The 18,456-nt window shown below is 64.8% G+C and overlaps 1 protein-coding gene across 3 annotated transcripts; it reads right to left on the minus strand.

Annotated features, from left to right (window-relative positions):
* Nucleotides 1-394: 394 nt before the first annotated feature.
* On the minus strand, nt 395-17,109 carry PLXNB3 (plexin B3). Of its 3 annotated transcripts, none has more exons than XM_046674007.1 (36): nt 17,005-17,109; nt 15,454-15,577; nt 12,683-13,729; nt 11,986-12,165; nt 11,339-11,467; nt 11,157-11,257; nt 10,550-10,682; nt 10,238-10,394; nt 10,041-10,149; nt 9,847-9,961; nt 9,575-9,700; nt 9,376-9,492; nt 9,038-9,131; nt 8,785-8,954; nt 8,466-8,617; nt 7,821-7,926; nt 6,905-7,119; nt 6,496-6,672; nt 6,194-6,389; nt 5,815-6,054; nt 5,571-5,732; nt 5,340-5,491; nt 5,079-5,179; nt 4,776-4,999; nt 4,467-4,645; nt 4,124-4,190; nt 3,531-3,858; nt 3,299-3,402; nt 3,121-3,214; nt 2,563-2,741; nt 2,200-2,324; nt 1,815-1,962; nt 1,526-1,590; nt 1,385-1,460; nt 1,195-1,269; nt 395-952 (listed from the first exon to the last, which is right to left on the minus strand). In XM_046674007.1, the coding sequence occupies exons 2-36, from the start codon at nt 15,511-15,513 to the stop codon at nt 848-850; spliced, it is 5,808 nt and encodes a 1,935-aa protein (XP_046529963.1). In that variant the 5' UTR covers nt 15,514-15,577; nt 17,005-17,109; the 3' UTR covers nt 395-847. The 3 variants fall into 3 exon arrangements, with proteins under 3 accessions (XP_046529963.1, XP_046529962.1, XP_046529964.1); XM_046674006.1 differs by having other exon boundaries at nt 397-952; nt 2,200-2,360; XM_046674008.1 differs by having other exon boundaries at nt 398-952; nt 2,200-2,360; nt 6,905-7,035.
* Between the last annotated feature and the right edge of the window lie 1,347 nt (nt 17,110-18,456).

Raw genomic sequence — 18,456 nt, forward strand, 5'->3', positions numbered from 1 at the left:
AAAAGACCGGGAAGAATTGGGTCCCCAGAAAGGGAGTGGGTGGGTAAGCGGCAGCAGGGTGGGCTGGAGACTTTGTGGGAGACGGAGGGGAGGCCTCGGGCAGCCAAGGGGCCCACCCGGAGCCTGTGGGCTCTGGTGTGGGGTTCTAGCAGAAGCTGCCGGGGGCTTTTGCTCTTTAGAAGGATCACTTCGACTGCTCCCAGGAGGGAATAGAGGGGCCACGAGTGGAGCTAGGAGGCCAGCTGGGGGCTGCTGGGCAGTGACTTTGGTTAGTCCAAGATAGGAGACACTTGGCCCTGTGTCCTGTGCCAGGACAGAACTGGTAAGGTGTGGTGGGCATAGATGGGCGTGGGAGGGCTGGGGCCAGGGGAGGCGAGGGGAGGGAGGAGAGCAAGGCGGCCTAGGGGTGCCTGCTGACCCCTCTTTTCCTCAGGCAACAGAAGCCACAGCCATGGGGCCGAGGGGAAGGCCGTGCAAGGGAGCACCAAGTAGACTCGCAGGGGAAGGTGGGGGCTTTTTCTGAAAAGGCGGATTTCTATTTTATTTCCAGATGTGATTCTCCAGCAAGCAAATAAATACAGTGGGGGAGGGGGAAGAGGTCAGGATGGCTATAAATTAGAAAGAAGCCCAGGTGGGGGAAAGAAGGGCGGGGGGCGGGGGTAGAGGCAGCAGGGAGCCCCCTGGCGGGCACAGCACCTGGCTGTGCCCCCTGCCCCCCCCCCCCCCCCCCCCCCCCCCCTGGCCCCTCCTCAGCGCTGGCGCGATCCAGGGATCATAAGGCACTGCGGTGGTGGGTCCTGCTTGCTGCTCTCCCAGCTGGCCCTCAGGCACCTGTTGTGGCCTGACCTCACAGGTCGGTCACCTTGTTCTCCACCAGGGCGGCGATCTGCTGCAGGCGGCAGGCCAGCTGCGTCTTCTGGCCTACAGGGTCTCCCTCCAGGGCGCTGATGATCTGCCAGGGTGGAGGAAGGCACCCTGCCTGAGGCCCTAGCCCTGTGCTCACTGGCCCAGGGTCGCCCAGCTCTGCCTCCATCTCAGCATTGGCCTGGGGATCCAGGGGGGGCTGCCCCGGGCCTCCGTGAGGACTGTGCAAAGAAGCCAAGCCCCTTCCCTCCTGCCCCCAGGGAGCTTCCTGGGGCCTCCCTCTGGGCTCTCGGGGTCTGCCCCTCCCCCCTGTAGTGCCCTGGGCCTCACCTGGTCGTAATACCTGTGGATGTGTTTGTAGAGCTCTCTCAGAGCTTCCAGGCAGTGCGGAGCAGAGGCGTAGTTCTGGGGGCAGCACACGGGGAGGTGGGGCCCCAGCCTGGGCCTCAAGCCCCAGGCCTCCCTCCCCCACTCTGCCCCCCCAGCTGTGGAGGGGTGTGTCCCCTGGGCTGTGCCTTACCCCAGAGAGCTCAGCCAGAGCTGAGTTCATCTCCTGGTAGCTTGCCGGCGAGCTCTGGCGAATGTCGGAGTAGTATCTGGAGAGGGAGGCAGAGTTAGGGCGGGCAGCTGCCACCCCCGGCCGTGACGCCCCGATACCTACCTCTCCACCATCTGCTTGTAGCGGGGGATCTCCCGGGCGTAGAGCAGTTTGTTCACCGGGGAATCCTGCTCCGGGGGCGGTGGGTGTCAGCGAGGAGGCAGTGGAGCTCCAGCCCTGTCACCCTGACTGTGCCACCAGGGCCCCCTCCCGCTGGCCTCCTGAACCTCGTTATATGCCATCCCTCAGCCCCACCCAGGACCCTGCACCGAGCCCCCATGGCTTCCTCCCAGCAGCCTTTCCTCCTCAATCCCCTGGCTGCTGCTGGCCGGCTGGCCGGCTCTGCCCTCACCCGGCCCACTTTATGCTCTGAGACAGTGCAAGAGTCAATGAAGGTCTGGGCGATGACGGCGAGGATGGCATCCACGTTGTCCGACACCCGCACGTCAAATATGAGCTGTGGGTTCTTCAGGGTATTCACCCAGAACCGCAACAGCAGGCTGAGGACACAGGCCGACCATGGGCGTAAGGCATCACGGCATCAGCCTGGGCCCCAGCCCTGAGTTCCACGGGGAGCTGTCCTGTGAGTCCATGCTGGGGGCGGCCAGAAATCCAGGGTGGATGCCGCGAAGCCTGGGATCTTGTCCTGGTCCTGCCACCCCCACCCTGGCAATGTCCTTGTCCCTCTGCGACTCTATGTCCCATCTGCCCGGGGGCAAGGGCAGCAAGCAAGGCACCTGTTAGTCTTCCAGATGTGCAAGGTCTCCGGGTCCTCGATGCCGTGCTTCTCTGCCAGCTCATCCAGGAAGTCAAACAGGTACTTGACAGCGATGGGCACGGGCCGGTTCACGCTGAGGATGGCCTGGAAGGTGTCATCCACAAACTTCTGTAGTGTGCCCTGGAAGGTAGGGGAGGGGGGCTGTGTGGGGGGCAGGGTGTGGGGCCCTCGAGGCCATGGCCAACCCCACACTCTGTCGGCAGATGGGGCTGCCTCGCTGCCTCTTAGGGCCATGCCCTCTCCCCAGCTCAGTTGGGGCCCCCTTGATAAGCCTTCCCCGCCACCTGGCTCCCCTAGGGCCCAGCTCCCCGGCCACACTGACCTTCATGGAGAGCAGGCGGGTGAGGTAGATTTCTGGAATGGCCTTGGCCCGCGCCCGCTCCCGTTCCCGCTCCCGCAGGCTGCCGCGCCGCACCTTGGCCCCTTCTGGCTCCTCGGTGGCTTTCACCAGGTGCCAGAGGCGGACCCCACCCTCCTCACCGTCCTCTGCCATTGGGATGTCTGAAGGCACAGAAGCTCACCTCAGTCCTACGCCTCTGTCCCCCACCCCACGCCACTGGCCTGGGATGCCCAGCCCACTCATCTGGTGGGGTGGACCAGGGTGGGGGGAGCCAAGGAAAGTAGGGGAGGAGAGATGCAGAGAGGAGGATGGCAGCCCAGGGACTTGCTCAGCCCAACACCCCATTGCCCCGGAGCTCCCCGACCAGGACATGCTGCTGCCCTCATCCACCCCAGGCCTTTGGCTCAGCCTGGAGCTTTGGCTTGCCCGCTGGCGAGGTGTGGGGGAGAACCAGGCAAGGCAGATGGCATGCCCAGCACTCCTGCCTGCTCGCCTCAAGCTCCCAGGGACAGATGAGTGCGTCTGGGCTGTGGGACTCACTCTCCCGCGAGGGGCAGCTCTGGGCCAAGCTCTGGGAGACGGCGCCTCCATTGTGCAACTGGGGGATGAGCCCCACTGTGGCTCCGTCTGGGACCTAGCGGGGAGGGGAGGAGAGGCTGGGGTCCTTGCCTGACTGATCAGAGGTGGGGCCTGCCCCCAGCCCCTGCCCGCCCGGCACCTTGTAGTGCTGCAAGGTGTTGAGTCTCTTCCATTGGTTCTGGGTCACCGAGGTCAGGTCCTCGTCTGACAGGGTTAGGTGACCAGCCAGGCCTGACCGCCACTCTGGGGGGACCCAGGGAAACCAGTCAGCCCAGAGTCTGTTCCCCAGGTCCGCCATTTGGAGCAAGGCAGAGCTGAGCCTAGATAGGTGGGAACAGGCCCGGGCGGGGAGGGTGGGTGGGCTCTCTCACCAAGATCTAGGGCATGCACTGAGGGCCTCTGGGAGAACGGGGTGCCTTTGTAGACTTGGTCCAACACCTTCTCCTTGACCTGGGTGATGGTGTCTGTGTCGAGGACTCGGGCTGGCACGCGCTGTGCCGTGCTGCCCCCTGGGGCCCCACTGGCCCCGGGGCCCACCAGCACCATCAGCGTCAGGGGCCGGAACTCCACGTCCTCCCGCAGCAGGCGGCTGTTGTTCAGGGTCCGTTTCGCTTTGCCTGTCACGGCATCCACAGGCCCCTTGTCCACCTGGTACTGAATAGCCCGGAGGAGCATGTACAGCGGCTCACCAGCCACCTCCTGCAACCATCAGGATGGGCCAGCGTCAACCAGGAGATTGGCAGGCTGTGCAAGGCTCAGAGGGTGCCATGGGGGCAGGGAGGGGTGGCCGGCTGCACAGAGTGATGGCGGACAATGGCAGTAGCCTCTGCCTCACATCCAGCCCCTGCACCATGCCCTCATGCCCCAAGGCCCCTGGGGGAATTTGGGCACAGGTCTGCGAGGCCACAGGCGGCAGCCCCCAAAAGGAGCGAGGGGAGCAGGTGCCACAGAGGGCGCCCCTCACCCTCAGGAAGGCGTAGAGACAGATGGACAGCCAGTTGGTGAGCAGCTTCTCCACCATGGTCTCCGTCCTGTAGGGAGCAGGCCTAGGTCAGAAGCTGGGTGCTGCAGGGCCACGCTGTCCCTGGGCTGAGTGGGCAGCGGAGGGAAGGCAGAGCTCTTCTGCCTGTGAGCCCTCTGTGCCCGGGTCCCCGGTGAGGATGCCTGTCTACTTCCCGACTGTGGCTTCTGTCCTAGCCCACCTCCTGGGGGTTCCTGGCCTGCCCACCCTGGGACAGGGTTGGGGGGTCAGCTCAGCGGAGAGCCACCACCCCTGCTGCCAGGACCGCAGTCAGGCCAAGGCCAACCTGCGCAGCATGAGCTTTGGGTTCTTGTGCACGTAATGGGTGGCCAGGTCGCCGAGCAGCGTCCTCATGATGTCGGTCAGGTACTCAAGCTTACTGTGCAGCGCCAGGGACAGCAGTGAAGCCACGTGGCAGCGGTCCCGCTGGGAGAAGCTGGGCTGCTCCTCCAGGGTGTGGATGAGCTAGGCGGGGGGGCTGGCACTTACTCCAGGAAGCCCCACTCCCCACGTGTCCTCCCCCCTTTGGCCCAGCTGGTGTCCAGCCCCACCTCCTTGCCCTCTAGGGCACCCTGACCACCCGTGTGGCCCTCACTGTGAGGAGGAAGAGCTTGCTGTTGAGCAGGTTGGAGAGCTGTGTGAGGCCCTGGCGCATGGGGGCACGGTGGCTCTCTTCCCCGGGCCCCTCAAGCATGGGCTGCAGTGGGCAGCCGCCATGCCCAGGAAAGAAGACACGCTCGGCATATGTGCGGTAGTCCAGGAAGGGGATCCCGCTGGCCTCCAGGTCGCTGCTGAGGTCGGTCATCTCGGTCATCAGGTCTGCAGGCCGGGAACCACTGAAGCGTGGGCTCAGGCCCGGGTGGGCCCTCTGCCCCCCTCCCTATCACCCTCTCCCCACCTGTGAACTCCTTGCGGCACTGGTCACCCACGCCAATCTCCAGGTTCTCCAGCTGCACCAGAACCTTCTGGTAGTCCCGCAGAGCCTGCTTGCTCTTGTGCCTGCAGCCCGGGGACCAGGTGTTAGCAACAGGCCCAGGCCTGCCTGGGCTGAGGCCATCAAGCCAGGATGGCTCCCTGGTCCGAGGCCTGCCATGGGGCGCCCTTTCCAAAAGTGGAGAGGGAACTTTGCGCAGGTAGGTGTCGGGGGAGGGCCCCTCACCTGTACATGAGGGTGAGGAGGAGCACAGCAGCGGTCAGCACGGCAGCGCCCACGCCAAGGCCCACCTGAGCCTCCACGGGGAAGGCTGACAGTGCAGGCTCGGCCTCGTACCGGACAGGGCCCAGGGCCAGCCGCACGTTGCCCATCTGCACCTGAGAGGGCAGGGCTCCTGAGCGTGGCCCTCAGTGCTCGGCCCGTCAGCCCACACACCCACCCAGGGCACAGCCTTACCACGAACTGTGGCAGGGTGCTGGAGCTGTTGGCAGGCTGTGGGGCCCGCGGTGGTGGCTCGCAGTACAGGTGGGTGAGTGTGAGCGTCTTCACCAGGCACTCGCTGTCGCCGATGTACACGCGCACCTCTTCCTTGCTGATCCCCAGGTTGAGGCCCTCACCCTGGGAGATAGACCAGGGCCTTAGCCAAGTCCCAGCCCGTGCCTGCAGCCCCTGCACAGAGCCGGCCGGCTAAAGCCCTCACCTCCACGTCCAGGACATTGCCCGGCTTGAGGCGGTAGGGGCGGGTGGGCCCCTCGCGACTGAGGGGGGCCAGGCGGGGGTTGGGCTGGTACACAAAGTCCTGGCCCCCGTTGGCGCTGGCGAAGTCCACATGCACATTGTCTAGGGTGAAGAAGACCCGCCGGGGGTGTGCCCCATCCGGCACGGCGGGGCTCCAGCACAGAAGGAGACTGGACGAGTTGGCGGAGCAGACGGTGGAGCACTGCAAGGCAGCCAAGGCCGGGGCGAGCTGGGTGAGCTGGGGCTCCCCTCCGTGATCCCAGGGACACAGCAGTCCACCCCGTCCCCCTCACTGGGCATGTCTCAGGGGCAGCCCTGCCGCCTGCTGGTGGGGGGCTCACCTGCAGCAAGCCCCCCTCGAGCTGGATACAAGCCTGGGGGGCTGCAGCAGAGGCCCCGCAGCTCCTCCTTGGTGTCAGGTCCCAGGGCTGGGCCCCTGCAGCCTGCACCTCCGCCACGGTCTCCAGCCACACGGACAGCAGGGGCTGCTGCACCACGTTCAGGCCTGTGCCCCTTACTTGGATGAGCCGCCCGCCCCTGGGCCAGGAGAGTAGTCAGCAGGGCTGGGGGCGGCAGGTGGCCCAGTCCAGCCCCACCTCCCCAGCAGAGTGCACAGGCTGCCCTGGGGGGACTGGCTCCTCACCCCCGGAAGCTGACGCTGGGCTCTGCCCCCAAGAGCTGGGGGTTGGCAGTGTAGCGGAAGGGGCTGGTGAGCAGCGTGCGCTGGGCATGGCCGAAGACCACGCGTACCACAGCTTCTCCTGGGCTGGCCTGGGGCGCAGTGTGGCACACAATGGCCTCAGGACAAACTGGCTCCTGGCTGCAGAGGGGGGAGAGTTCTGGCATCTTGGGCTCTAGCCCGGGTCCAGCCACCCCACAAGAGGCCCATTTTGCCTCCCTCAACAAGGGCAGAGACTACCAGGGGTGGGTGAGGTGGCCATTTCTCTTGGCCTTTGATGGGGGCCTTAGATAGCCCTGAGTCCACGGCTCCTGCTGTACACAAGGGGACACTGAGGCCTGTAGGGAGGGACCAGGAGGAGAGAAATACTCACATAGGACAGGGCTGGCCTCCCACAAAGGCGCTGACATTGCCTCCTGTCTGGAGGTGCTGTCCGTGGATGGTGAGCTGGGTGCCCCCAGCCTGGGGGCCCCACTGGGGATTCAGGCTCAGCAGGACAGGGTCCTGGAGGACAGGGCAGACTGGGGCAGGCATGACAGCCTGGCCTGGCGTTTCCTCACCTCGGCTCCAGTCCCCAAGGCCCTTGGGCTGCAAGATGCAGGCCCACTTCTCGGCTTTGTCTCCTGGGCCACAGCTGACTACACCCTCCTTCCGGAAGCCCTGTGCCTGGATTCTGCAGCCCCTCAGCTCTCCTTCCAGCTGCCCTGCCCCACTAGGGACGGGGTCTTCTCTCCTCACCGTGTCTCTGCCCCTCAGGATGGCTTCCTCCCCTGCCATGGTTTGCACCTCCCATGCCCCGCAAGCTCCAAACCTCGAGATCCAATTACCTCCTTGGGGTGCTGCATGTGCCAAGCAGAACTCCTGATGCTAACCTGCCCCTGCCCCTCACTGCTCCGGCCCTCAGCCTCCTGGCCCCAAAAATGACCCTGGCAGGGGCCGAGGGCTCAGGCTGGTGCCTCTGCCACATCCCGGTGCCTGCTAAGCGTGGCCTGCAGCAAGCCCCAACAGCTCCACATCCCAGACTGGCCCGCCCACCACACCTGCTGCTTCCACTGCCCGCCACCCTCCTGGACAGCTGCCAGCAACAGTGTCCTCCCTGTCCTGCTGCCGCCCCAGCCTGCCCTCCCCTCGGGGCATGAGGGATGGCTCGGATCTTGTGGCTTTCCTCCTGGACATGCGGACTTCCTGCTACCCTTAGGTCAAGTTCGAAATCATCTAGGTGTTCCTGCCCTCCCGTCCCTCCCTCATACTAACCCCTTCCTGGGGACCACCACAGGGTGGGCACTGACCTGGTAGGTGAAGTGCTGGGTTGAGATGCCTGGTGGCCGACTCTTAATGGCCACTTGGATTGGCCCCACAGTGCCGTCGGGGGCGGGAGATGTCACACACACAATCCTGGGGAGTGAAGGCTCAGTAGCTGCTTAGGGCCCCTGTGGGCTGGGCCCTTCCCTGATGTCCAGCTATGGGTCCCCTGCAAGTCACTGCCCAGAGCCCACCCCCTCTACCCCCGTCCCTGCCAGCTCCCCTCCTCTCCCCTCCCCTGGCTCATCTTCCTTTGGCACGTCTGACCCGGGCCTACATTTTTTTTTTTTTTTTGAGGAAGATTAGCCCTGAGCTGACATCTGCTGCCAATCCTCCTCTTTTTGCTGAGGAAGACTGGCCCTGAGCTAACATCCGTGCCCATCTCCTCTACTTTATATGTGGGACGCCTACCACAGCATGGCGTGCCAAGCGGTGCCATGTCCACACCCGGGATCCAAACTGACGAACCCCGGGCCGTTGAAGCGGAACGTGCGCACTTAACCGCTGTGCCACCGGGCTGGCCCCAAGAGCCCACATTTCTTGGCTGCAAGCCTCCCTTCTCTCTGGGTGGCCAGTCTCTAAGGGCCTCCCTAGGAGGTGGGCCCTCCACCCCAGCCTCCAGGATGCCTCACCGGGCAGAGGTGCGGTAGAGAGAGGGGTTGGGGCTGCAGGGCCGGCCAGCCACGCTCACGGCATCCCGTACATCGGCAAAGTCCCGGCCCAGGTTGGAGCCCAGGATGGTGAGGGCCAAGCCACCCTCAGGGGGGCCAGTCAGGGGCTCAATCTGTGGCAGGGAAGGATGGCGATGAGATTCCCCCAAACCCACACCCACTCTGCAGCAGGGGTATCCAGCCAGCCAACCAGCCTGAGGTGGGACAGAGCTGCTAGGGTGAGGCTGGTACATGGGGGAGGGGGAGGGGGCAGAGACTGACATGGGTGCTGGGGGCTCACCATGTCAATGCTGGGCGTGGGACACAGCAGCTCCACAGCCTCAGGTGGGCACAGTGGCCCGTAGCGACAGGTGGGCTGGCCATGGCTGCACCATAAGCAGCCCAGGCTTCCGTTGGCTGCCTGGCAGTGGCTACAGTCGGGGTGGCCCACAGCGCAGTCATATAGGGTCACTAGAGAAGGTCAGGCAGCACACTGAGGCCCCTCCCCTCTGCCGTGCACCCTGCCCCGCCTGCCCTCCGGACCCCCGCCTCACCATGAAGAGTGCGGGCATTGTCCAGCCGCTGGCCTTCACCCCGGGTGACATAGATGGGTACCGGGAGCTCCCGCTGGGCCATGGAGGGGTGAAACTGTGGGTGGGGGGGGTGGGGGGTCAGGCCACTCCTCCCAGAATGGGCGTCCTTGTTCGTTGCCCACATCTCCCACCAGACTGCAAGCTCAGGGCCTGCACAGAGGCCTCGCGGGTGACAACAGGATGAGGAGGGTGAGCCCCTGAGTGCCTGGGACAAGCTGGGAGGCAAGGGGCATGTGGGGGGCATCTGAGGGCTGCAGAAGGCATCCAGTGGCAGGTGAGGCTGTGGAGCGGTGGCCCACCTGCTGGGCCTGGCAGTAGATGAGGCCCGCATCTCCAGGCATCTCTTCCAGGGAGGCTGGCAGCCTCTGCAGTTCTCCTGGTAGTTCCAGCCAGCAGTGGTAGGAGGCAGGCAGGCCCTGGGGGTGGACACTGTCAGGATCCTGGACACTGTCAGCCACCCTTCTGCTAACCCCGTCCTCTGCCCACCGGACTGCTCACTCGGAAGTGTTGAAGGTTCCACACACGCAGGGCCAAACGGCTCTCCCAACCCACAGGCACCAGGAGGGGACCTGCTAGGCCTTCGACCCAGGGACAAGCCCCTGGGCCACGCACCTGGACGTCCACCTGGGGAAAGGAGACCCCTTAGCCCTTCAGAAGTTGAGGGGCCTGGGCAGGACATACGGGGGGCCAGGTCTGCAGTGGCAGTGAAGGTGCTGGACTGGCTGCTGGGCGAGCAGTGGGGGGCCCAGCAGTGGAGGGAGCCCACCCACCTCCTGGGCACTGTAGATGGTCCTCTCACCCTCCGGGCAGTGCTCCCCGTGCACACAGCGGCTGCTCTGGGGGCACCAGTGGCACCGCCAGAGGCTGCTCACACAAGCACGACACCTAGAGGGGCAGGGGGCTGCTCAGGCTGGGCACCATCTGGGGTCACCACCCCTACCCAGCAGCCAGGCCTGGCACTCACGGGGCAGCCACCTCCAAGGCCTGCACGGCACTGCAGTCGTAGAAGGAGAAGTTGGTGACAGCTACGGCCACATCCTCAAACATCAGGGCCAGGGGCAAGGTGACATGGTCTGGGAGGGGATGGTGGTGGCAAGGAAGGTCATGTAGCTCCTGCTTCTCCAGTTCCTGCCCCAGCCCCCGACCCCAGGGGTCCCTTACCTGTGCCTGGAGGGTTAAGCGGCAGCTGGTCTTGGGGAGGGGTGACACAGGCCACGTGGGGCCCTTCCACATGAGCCAAGCTATCATAGTCCCCAAAGGCACAATGGAAGTATTCATCCATGGTCAGGGTGGGCAGCCGGGGGACAGACAAGGTGACCTGGGAGATGGGCGAGGAAAACGGAGTAGGCAGGGGCTTCTCAGGGGGCCCACCTCTCCAAGGGAGATGGAGCCAGGGCAGATGGGGTGGGAGCAGAGGCATCGCGAGAGGAGGATGGGGGCAGCCCCACAGCCAGGCCGTGGCAGGCACCTCACCTGGCCCTGCTCTTGGCGGGGGTGGTGGGCCGGCAGCAGGCTCTGGACGTGCAGGCAGTGGCTGTCCTCCTCATAGCTCCACAGCCACTGGTTTGGCTGGGATGCCCGCCCGCATTGGCCCTTGCGGGTACACCTGCGGGGCAGGGGCCCATCAGGTCAGCACATGGGTCTCAGGCTCCCCAGGGTGACTGGCAGCAAGGGGGTTGATTGGGAGGATGACCCAGCTGGAGTGCAATCAGCAGGAAGGGGCCAAGCACACAGGGCTTCGCCGCAAATGCACGGGCTTTGGTCTTGACTGTGACCGAGTGTGGCGCTGCTGCTGCGGATCTGACTTAGGGTTGCCATAAGGGATTCCTGGGGCTGCCATGTGGAGCCTTGCCTGGAGGGGAGCTGGAGCAGGCCAGGGGACAGCTGGGAGAAGTGACAGAGGCCTGGCCCAGGGTAGGGTTGGGGGAATGAGAAGTATTGGGAAAGGGGTGCCGACCAGATTCCTGGTTTGGCAGGCTGGGGCAGGATGGGGGCACTCAGCAATGGCCCACGTCTCCACCTCAGGGAGCCAAGCTGGCCTCCTGGCATGCCTGGAGCTGCTTTGGGGTCCTGCGCTCACCTGCCCTGGAGGGTGCACCAGCCGCACAGCGGGTCCCGGGCTTGGAGGCAGCTGGTGCAGTCAGGGAACTGGGGGCAGGCTGCCACTGATACCCGGTCCACCTGGCCAGGGAGCACAGGAGAGAGGTGGTAGAGGCCAGGACTCGGGCTTTGTGGGCCTGGCCTCCCTGGGACAGTCCTCACCTGCTGGGCGGTGAGGACATAGAGGTGGCTGCCGCTGCTGTCCACCAGCAGGTCCGGGCTGATGGCTGAGCCTGGAGGCCCCACTTGCTGGGAGTGGTACACCTGGCCTTGAGAGCCATTGAGAAAGACCTGGGGGGATGACAAGGACAGAGCTGGGCTCTCAAGACAGCCACAGGCTGACAGTGCAGGCACATGCTCTCTTCTTGGCTGGGGCTTCCAGGGAACACCCTATCTCCCAGAGCCAGCTCCCTTGCCTTCCAGACCAGGGAGGCAGGAAGTGTGGAGGCAGGAGTTTGCCCCGGAGAGACTTCTGGGGCCAGGCTGGCTCTGAGGACCAGGTACTACCCACCCCACCCCCACCTTGACTGTCGGGCTCTATCGGCTGGAGAAGTTGGGGCTGCTCAGGAGGCTCTTGGGCAGTCATCCTAAGCCATGCATCTGGGAGTCAGACCAGGAAGGGGCACCCAGCCAGCTATCAGTGTGTGGCATGGCCTTCTGACCTGCCAGCAGGACACAGGCCGAGAGGCAGAAGGCACCTGGGGCTTCCCTGAGCAGGGCTGGGGCACACCCAATCAGGCCTCGCAGTGTAGTGGCTGTGGGGCCAGGGGGCCGGTGGTAGGGTAGCCCCTTCTTTGTCAGGCCCTCACCTTATGCAGCTGGCCTTGGGTGTCCCCCAGGAAGGCTATCGTATGCCCATCCGCCTGGAGGGCTGTGACGGCGCTGACGGGCTGCCCGAGCTGCAGCAGAGGCTCAGCCTCCAGGGGCTGGCGGCCAGCGATGGGGCTGGGGGTGTGCTCATCGCCACAGGGGTATGACTCGGGGGAGTCCTGGGCGGGCAGGGAAGGGAGATCAGTTCCCAGAAGAGGCAGGAGGTACTTTCCTGGGGCCCAGAGCGACAGTCGGAGGAGGAAGGCCAGGGAGCCAGTAAGAAGAGAGCAAGGCAGGCTGAAGGGCAGGGCCAGGGAGCTCTGGGGACCTGGGGCAGAGTGATCAGGCCCTGATCCCCGTGACAGGGCAAGCCCACAGCGCGGAGAGGGAGAAAGATTAAAAGAAACAGGCCAAGAGCGGCTAGGAGGCTTGAAGACTGTGCTGGCCCCTCCTTGACCTCCTCTAACCAAGAGGTGGCGGGCAACTGTTATGGGAGAGCGTCCAGCCACCTACACCCCAGGACCACATGTGGCAGCCCCCGTCCTGGGCTGAGAGATGTCACAGGTCCCCGGAGGGACAGGGATGGAGAAGCAGGCCAGGCAAGACGAGGCAGCGAGAGAAGGCCAGAGCCGCCGCCAGGAAGTGGTGCGCAAGGGCCGAGAGGGCAGGTATGTGGCCTGGGGCCCAGCCACTCACAGGGGGCAGGGTGACGCAGCGCGATGTGACTCCGTACTCCACGGTGGCTTCCTCCGTGCCGCTGGGGCCCCGGCCACCGGCCGTGTAGCAGAGGCGCCGGGCCTGCTCCATGCTCCCGTCCAGCTCTGCCAGGGGAAAGGCGCACAGGGCCGCCTGGGCCCCCCTCGGGCCCGCGGCAAAGGCCCCTAGCAAGGTGCCCGGGGCAAGGAAGGCAGCCTGGACGAGGCCCTGGCCCCGGCAGGCGAGGGGTACCTCCACGTAGGAGTAAAGGTTGACATCCCCAAGACAGACTCGGGCCACGTAGGAGCGGTACTCGGCCTGCGCCCGGGCCCCGCGGCGGCGGAAGACGAAGTAGGCGGAGTGGCCATCGGCGAAGGCGCCCACGTAGCTGTTGTTGTAGTCAGAGAAGTCGCCCACCACGAGGCGGCCCAGGCCCTCGCTGGAGAAGGGCTGCGGCCCGGCCAGCTGGCGCACGGTCAGGGGCGGCACCCCTCCCGACAGCTTTCCTGCCAGGCCTCTGGCCACCAGCAGGAGGTCCCGGCCTGGTGTGGGCACCACCAGGCCCACCGTGGCCACCCCCAGGGCATTGGCGGCCACGAACTGCCCGTCGCCGGGGTCCTCGGCCTGGTACAGCACCTCGGCCACGTCCCCGAGGCGCCGCTTCTCGCACACGCCCTGCCGCACCTGCCCGCAGGCCACCAGTTCCTGTGCCCTGCTGCTCACCAGCAGCAGCTGGTTGGCGTTGTCCGTGAGCCGGGCCTGCGGGCATTCGGCCGGGTCACGGAAAGGCACGCAGTCGGGACTGTCGAAGACAGGGCCGGTGACAGCCACTGCCTCGAGCTGTAGCACGGGGCTGAGCTGGAAGAGGCGGTTCACGGCGCCCACGTAGAGCGTGCCGCGGCCCGGTGCCAGCGCCAGGCGGTTGAAGGTGGTGTTGGGCGCAGAGAAGCGATGGGCCTGAGTGGGGTGCGGTGGGCACAGCAGCAGCAGCAGCAGCAGCACGAGCAGGCGGGCGCCGGAAGGAGGCCCAGGAGCCATGGCGGGGGCCTGGGGGAAAGCCAAGCTGCCGGAGGCCTGGCGGGCAGGAGCACGGCCACCCCACCGCGCCGGGCAGAACAAGAACAGAGAGGGTGGAGAGAGAGCGCCAGAGGGAGAGAAGAATCGAGAAGACAGACATAGAAAGGGAAGGTCCCTAGAGAAGCACAGAGAGGCAGAAAGCAAGGACACAGAAAGACAGAGGCTGGAGAGAAGCAAAGACAGAGAGGGACTGAGAGGAGGGCAGGATAGGGGCGGGCCGAGGCCACAAAGGCAGGCAGGTGATGGGGAGAGGAGAGGGGTGGGGGGCCCACAGACGAAGGGGAAGGTGCAGGAGCCCAGGGACATCGGTAAGTACACGGACATGGACCAGGATGTGAGAGAAGGAAGGTCGGTGGGAGCCACGTCTAAGGAGGGCCCTGTGCCCACTACCTAGACAAGAGAAATGACATGGAAGCAAGAGAGGGAGGCCACCGTGCACCCAAGGGGGACCCCCGCAGCACAAGGAGCAGCAAGGGCAAGGAGACCCCACCAGGGAAAGAAAACTCGCCCTGGGCAGCCAGGGCCACCAGCAAAGAGCGACCCTCGCCAGCAGGGAGAGGGAGTGGTGGAGAGAAGAGAGAGAGCCAAGGAGGAACTGAGGCAGCCAGAGAACTGTAGGCCGAGACATAGCTGGCCACTGCCACGGCCTGCCTCAAAGATGGCAAGGAGCGGGTGGCCAGAACCAGGGCAGAGCAGAAGAGGGTCAGATCGCAGAGGGCTGGGAGGGCCCCAGACTAAGTTGGGGCCAGGGGGTACTCCGGCCAGAGCAGGGGTTGGGGGAGAGCTGGGAGCCAGCCAGAGTGGGGACTGGGGGAGGCTGGGGCGGGGCACCAAGAGACAACACAGGGTGCAGGGCTGGGGGGAGGCCTGCCCCCTGCCCCATGGGGAGTGTTGATGTGGAGGGGGGTGAGAGAGAAAAGAGGCGGGAGTAAGAAGAAGACAGCCAGAAAGAGAGCTTGACTGGCAGGGGGGTGGGGGACCTTGAAAGAAAATCCTAGTGGGGAGCGGGGCATGGGCGCCCCTCTGCACCCATTTGGAGCCCTTTGGAGCCCAGACTGGAGGAAGCTCTCATGGGCCTGATGGGGGCCCGGGGCTGCATCTCCCCACCCCACCTCCCAGCCAGGAGCAGTTAGCAGCAGCCCCCACCCAACAGCCTCGGGCCCCAGCTGGCTGCCTAGGTGACCAGGCAAGAGAGCCACACAAAGAGAGACACCACACCAGGCAGAGCCCCGGGGCCTTGGCAGTCCCTCACCCCTCCCTCCTCCTGACCCTGGGCACAGAGCCACATCGAAGGGGACAGAAGCCAGGTCCTAAGTTGAGCTAGGGTCCCGCATAGCTGGGCAGGTGGGCACATGTCCCCCAGAAGCAGGTCCACTGTCACTCAGCGCCCTGCAGCCTGCCAGCAGAGACGTATGCCTGGGCCCCAGCGGGCGGGGGCAGAGATCCGAGGAAGGCCCCAAGCGAGCCCCTTATCGCAGGAACACAGACAGGAAGGTTGGGCCTAGCTCTGGGACGGGGCATTTCCTCTAGACTGGGATATCGGCAGCAGCGTCTGGGGAGTGGGGGTGAGGAGTAGAGGGACCGCAGCCGGGAGCTGCAGCACCTTGGAGCCCCATGCCCAGGCTCCCATGTGCTGTTTTACCTTCCCTGTCCCTCCAGGGACGTCTCTGGGGACAAGGGACCCAGGCACTTACCACCACGAAGGGGAGCAGCAGAGGGGTCTCCTGGGCGGCGTGGCACAGAGGGAGGCACATCTCCTCAGTTCAGCTGCCCCAGGGCAGTGGTGACGGGCACAAGGCGGCTGTGGAGGGCATTGTCCTGAGTGGGAGGGAGACAGTCAAGGCTCAGCCCCATTCATGCTGGCCCCGGGCTCCACCACAGCTGGCAGCTTTGTCAATAGTGGCTGGGCCAAGGCAGCCCTGCCTCCACCCCAACAATGGCCCCTTTGTCCAAGGCCCAGGCCAGGGACCCACTATCTGGTGCTCTCACCCCAACCCGGGCTGTTCTGGACAGGGGGCTCCCTGCCACTCCCCAGCCCCAGAAAGACATCCCCTGGGATCTGGGGACAAAGGGACAGAGTTTCATCCAGCCAGAAAAATGAGACCCACACAGTCAGCACTCCCCCCTCTCTGCCCCCGTGCCAGGCAGGCTGCTCCTCCCTGTGTCCCCCCGCCCCCGTCCCTGTGAAGGGCACAGGGTAGGCCCCGGAGCCCCCATGGGAGGATCAGGATGCTGAGCCCCTGCAATGCCAGCCTTATCCTTGGTAGCCCTGGTGCCTTGGCTGAAGTGCCAGTCCTGGCCCTCAATGCCTGCCTTTGTCCAGGCTGGGGGCAGGGGAGATGCTGACAAAGGCAGCCCGTCCAGGAGACCTTCTCCCCCCACATCCCTCACCCTCTTCGGCCTGGAATAAGACTGGCCAGAGAGCGAGCGATGGGACTGTCCCCATCTAGCCCCACCCTGGGGCACTGACAAACTCACGCCAGGTACAGCAGGGTGGTAGTGGGCAGTGCCAGCGGAGGATACTGCTGGAGGGGGCTGAGGCAAAGAGGATGCACCAGAGGAGGTGGGGGTCATGGTCCCCAGGAACCCAGCCCTTTCCTTTGGGCATGGCAACTGTTTGCCGGCTGTCCCCTCCATCTCCCCGAGGGAAACATCATCCCAGGATGGACCTAGACTCCCTCCATGCATGGGGTGGGGTAGCGGGTGGGGAAGAGAGTGGAGGCTGGCAGCTGGCTCCCCTGTCACCCTCATAGGGCACCAGCTGCACACCTAGCTGGCAGAGCTAGAGCCCTGGCCTGTGGCAGAGTGGCAGGTACGCTCCGGTTGGGGTCCCCGCCTTCTCTACGGGGCATGGCAGAAGCAGGCTCCAGGGTGAGGTGGCAGCAGTGGGGCTTGCTGCCACCTGGCTGGGCTGGTTGGGTGGCTGTGGGGGCAGGGAGCCAGACGGGCCACCTCCCTACCTTGTGCCCTGCCTCTGGCTGGCACTAGCTCTTCCATTTTGGGGCAGAAGCCCAGGGCCCTAACGCCCAGCTCCAGGGCTACTCCATGGAGGGTCACCATGCCTCCAGGCATTAGGAGGTGTCATCTCATGGCTGGGGCTGGCCCCTGAGGGACTTTGCTCCATCCAGGCTAGTCGGCCCTGAGGACCCCTGGGTTCTCCCGGGCCCCAGCACACCCTGAGGTGGCGCCCCCCAGCCCGACGGCCCCCGTACCCCATGCCCTCACCAGCCTCAGCTCCTGCCTACCTGGGCAGACCGTGGCAGCAGCCAAGGAGCAGCTGGCGGTGCCAGGAGTGCGTCCCAGCAGAGTCCCGGCCTCCCTCCCCACAATGCAATCGCGCCCAGCCCGACTCATCCGGCCGGCCCAGCGGGGCAGCCCAGCCCCTCCCTGCCCCTTTGCCCAACGGCACTAGGCAGGGCGCTACTGCCCTCTGCTGGCCTTGGCAGGCACCTGGCTGGAGCAGGTGTGGGTGGGCAGGTGGGCTTTCTATAACCTTCCACCAAGCGCCTACTGGGTGCCAGGCTTGAGCCTGGCAGTGCTGCTGTTCAGAGACAAAGCCCACCGCCACCTGCCCGAAGACTCTCCTGGGTCTTAGGGGCAGAACTACCTGCCAACAGAAGAGGCCCCCCTGCCAGGAGAGCCCATCTCTGGAGGGCACTGTGGGGCACCAAGGAGGGAGAATCAAGTCTAGGGGTGCTCAGGGCATCAGGGAGAGCTTCGCAGAGGAAGCGAGGGTTACGCATGCCTTGAACCACACAGTGCCACTACTGCTGCTGCTACTGCTGTCGTCCTGACACACTGGGGGCCGGTCTAAGTGCTCCGTGCATGTTAACTCGTTCAGTCCTGCGGGTGATGCGTCCGCAGGGTGTTTCCCACTGCCTGGAGCACAAGGGTGCTCAAGATGGGCCTTCAGGGTGCAGAGGGCAGCAAATCAGGGAGAACTTGGACTTACCTGGCCATGGCCTTGCAGACAGCTGTGCATTTGGATGGGGACAAACTGGTAGCCCTGGGGTGGAGAAGGTGGGGAAGCCTGGACCGGGGGTGGCCGTGGGTGTGGAGCGAGGAGGTTGCACTCCAGACATGCTCTGGGGGCAGAACCCTGGAGACTTTGTGTTGGCTGGAGTGCAGACGGCAAAGGCGGGAGAACCCTGCTTGGGGTGTCACTCCCCACGGGGTGGGCAGTGAGGGGGAGGACGACGGGAGGACTGAGGGGCCCACAAGGCAGGAGGAGACGGCCACTGGAGCTGTTGGGGTCTTGGTGGGAAAAGCTCAGCTCGTGGTGACTGGAGCACTGGGGGTGGGGAGTGCGTCACTAGAGGGGACTTGATGGGGGGAGGCTCTCTGAACAATAGGACTGGAAGGACTTCCCTCAGCATCTGCCAGAGCCAGCCTGGCCTCTCCCCACACCCTGTCCTTCCTCCCACCCCTACTCCTAATGCACACATGTATGTCCTTAGCGGCCTTAGGAAAGACAGACATCTTCAATCTCAGCATTGGGAACATTTTTCCTACCTTTCTACGGAAGAAAATAAATCTGCCACCAGGCAACATAATTTGGGGGGGGGGGGGTTGTAGCTCTTTGTTGTTGTTAAATTTTTATTGAGTTTATGATAGTTTACAATCTTGTTCAATTTCAGTTGTACATTATTGTTTGTCAGTCGTGTTGTAGGTGCACCACTTCACCCTTTGTGCCCACC

This window comes from Equus quagga, chromosome 10 (assembly GCF_021613505.1).
Source record: "Equus quagga isolate Etosha38 chromosome 10, UCLA_HA_Equagga_1.0, whole genome shotgun sequence".
NCBI classification, from domain to species: domain Eukaryota; kingdom Metazoa; phylum Chordata; class Mammalia; order Perissodactyla; family Equidae; genus Equus; species Equus quagga.

Coding starts and splice junctions, on each gene's coding strand:
- PLXNB3 (XM_046674006.1), bottom strand. CDS start 15,513: ATGTGCCTCCCTCTGTGCCACGCCGCCCAGGAGACCCCTCTGCTGCTC. Junction 4,646..4,775: donor GCAAGCTCTTCCTCCTCACA/GTGAGGGCCACA, acceptor CCCCCCGCCTAG/CTCATCCACACCCTGGAGGA. Junction 1,963..2,199: donor CACATCTGGAAGACTAACAG/GTGCCTTGCTTG, acceptor CTGTGTCCTCAG/CCTGCTGTTGCGGTTCTGGG.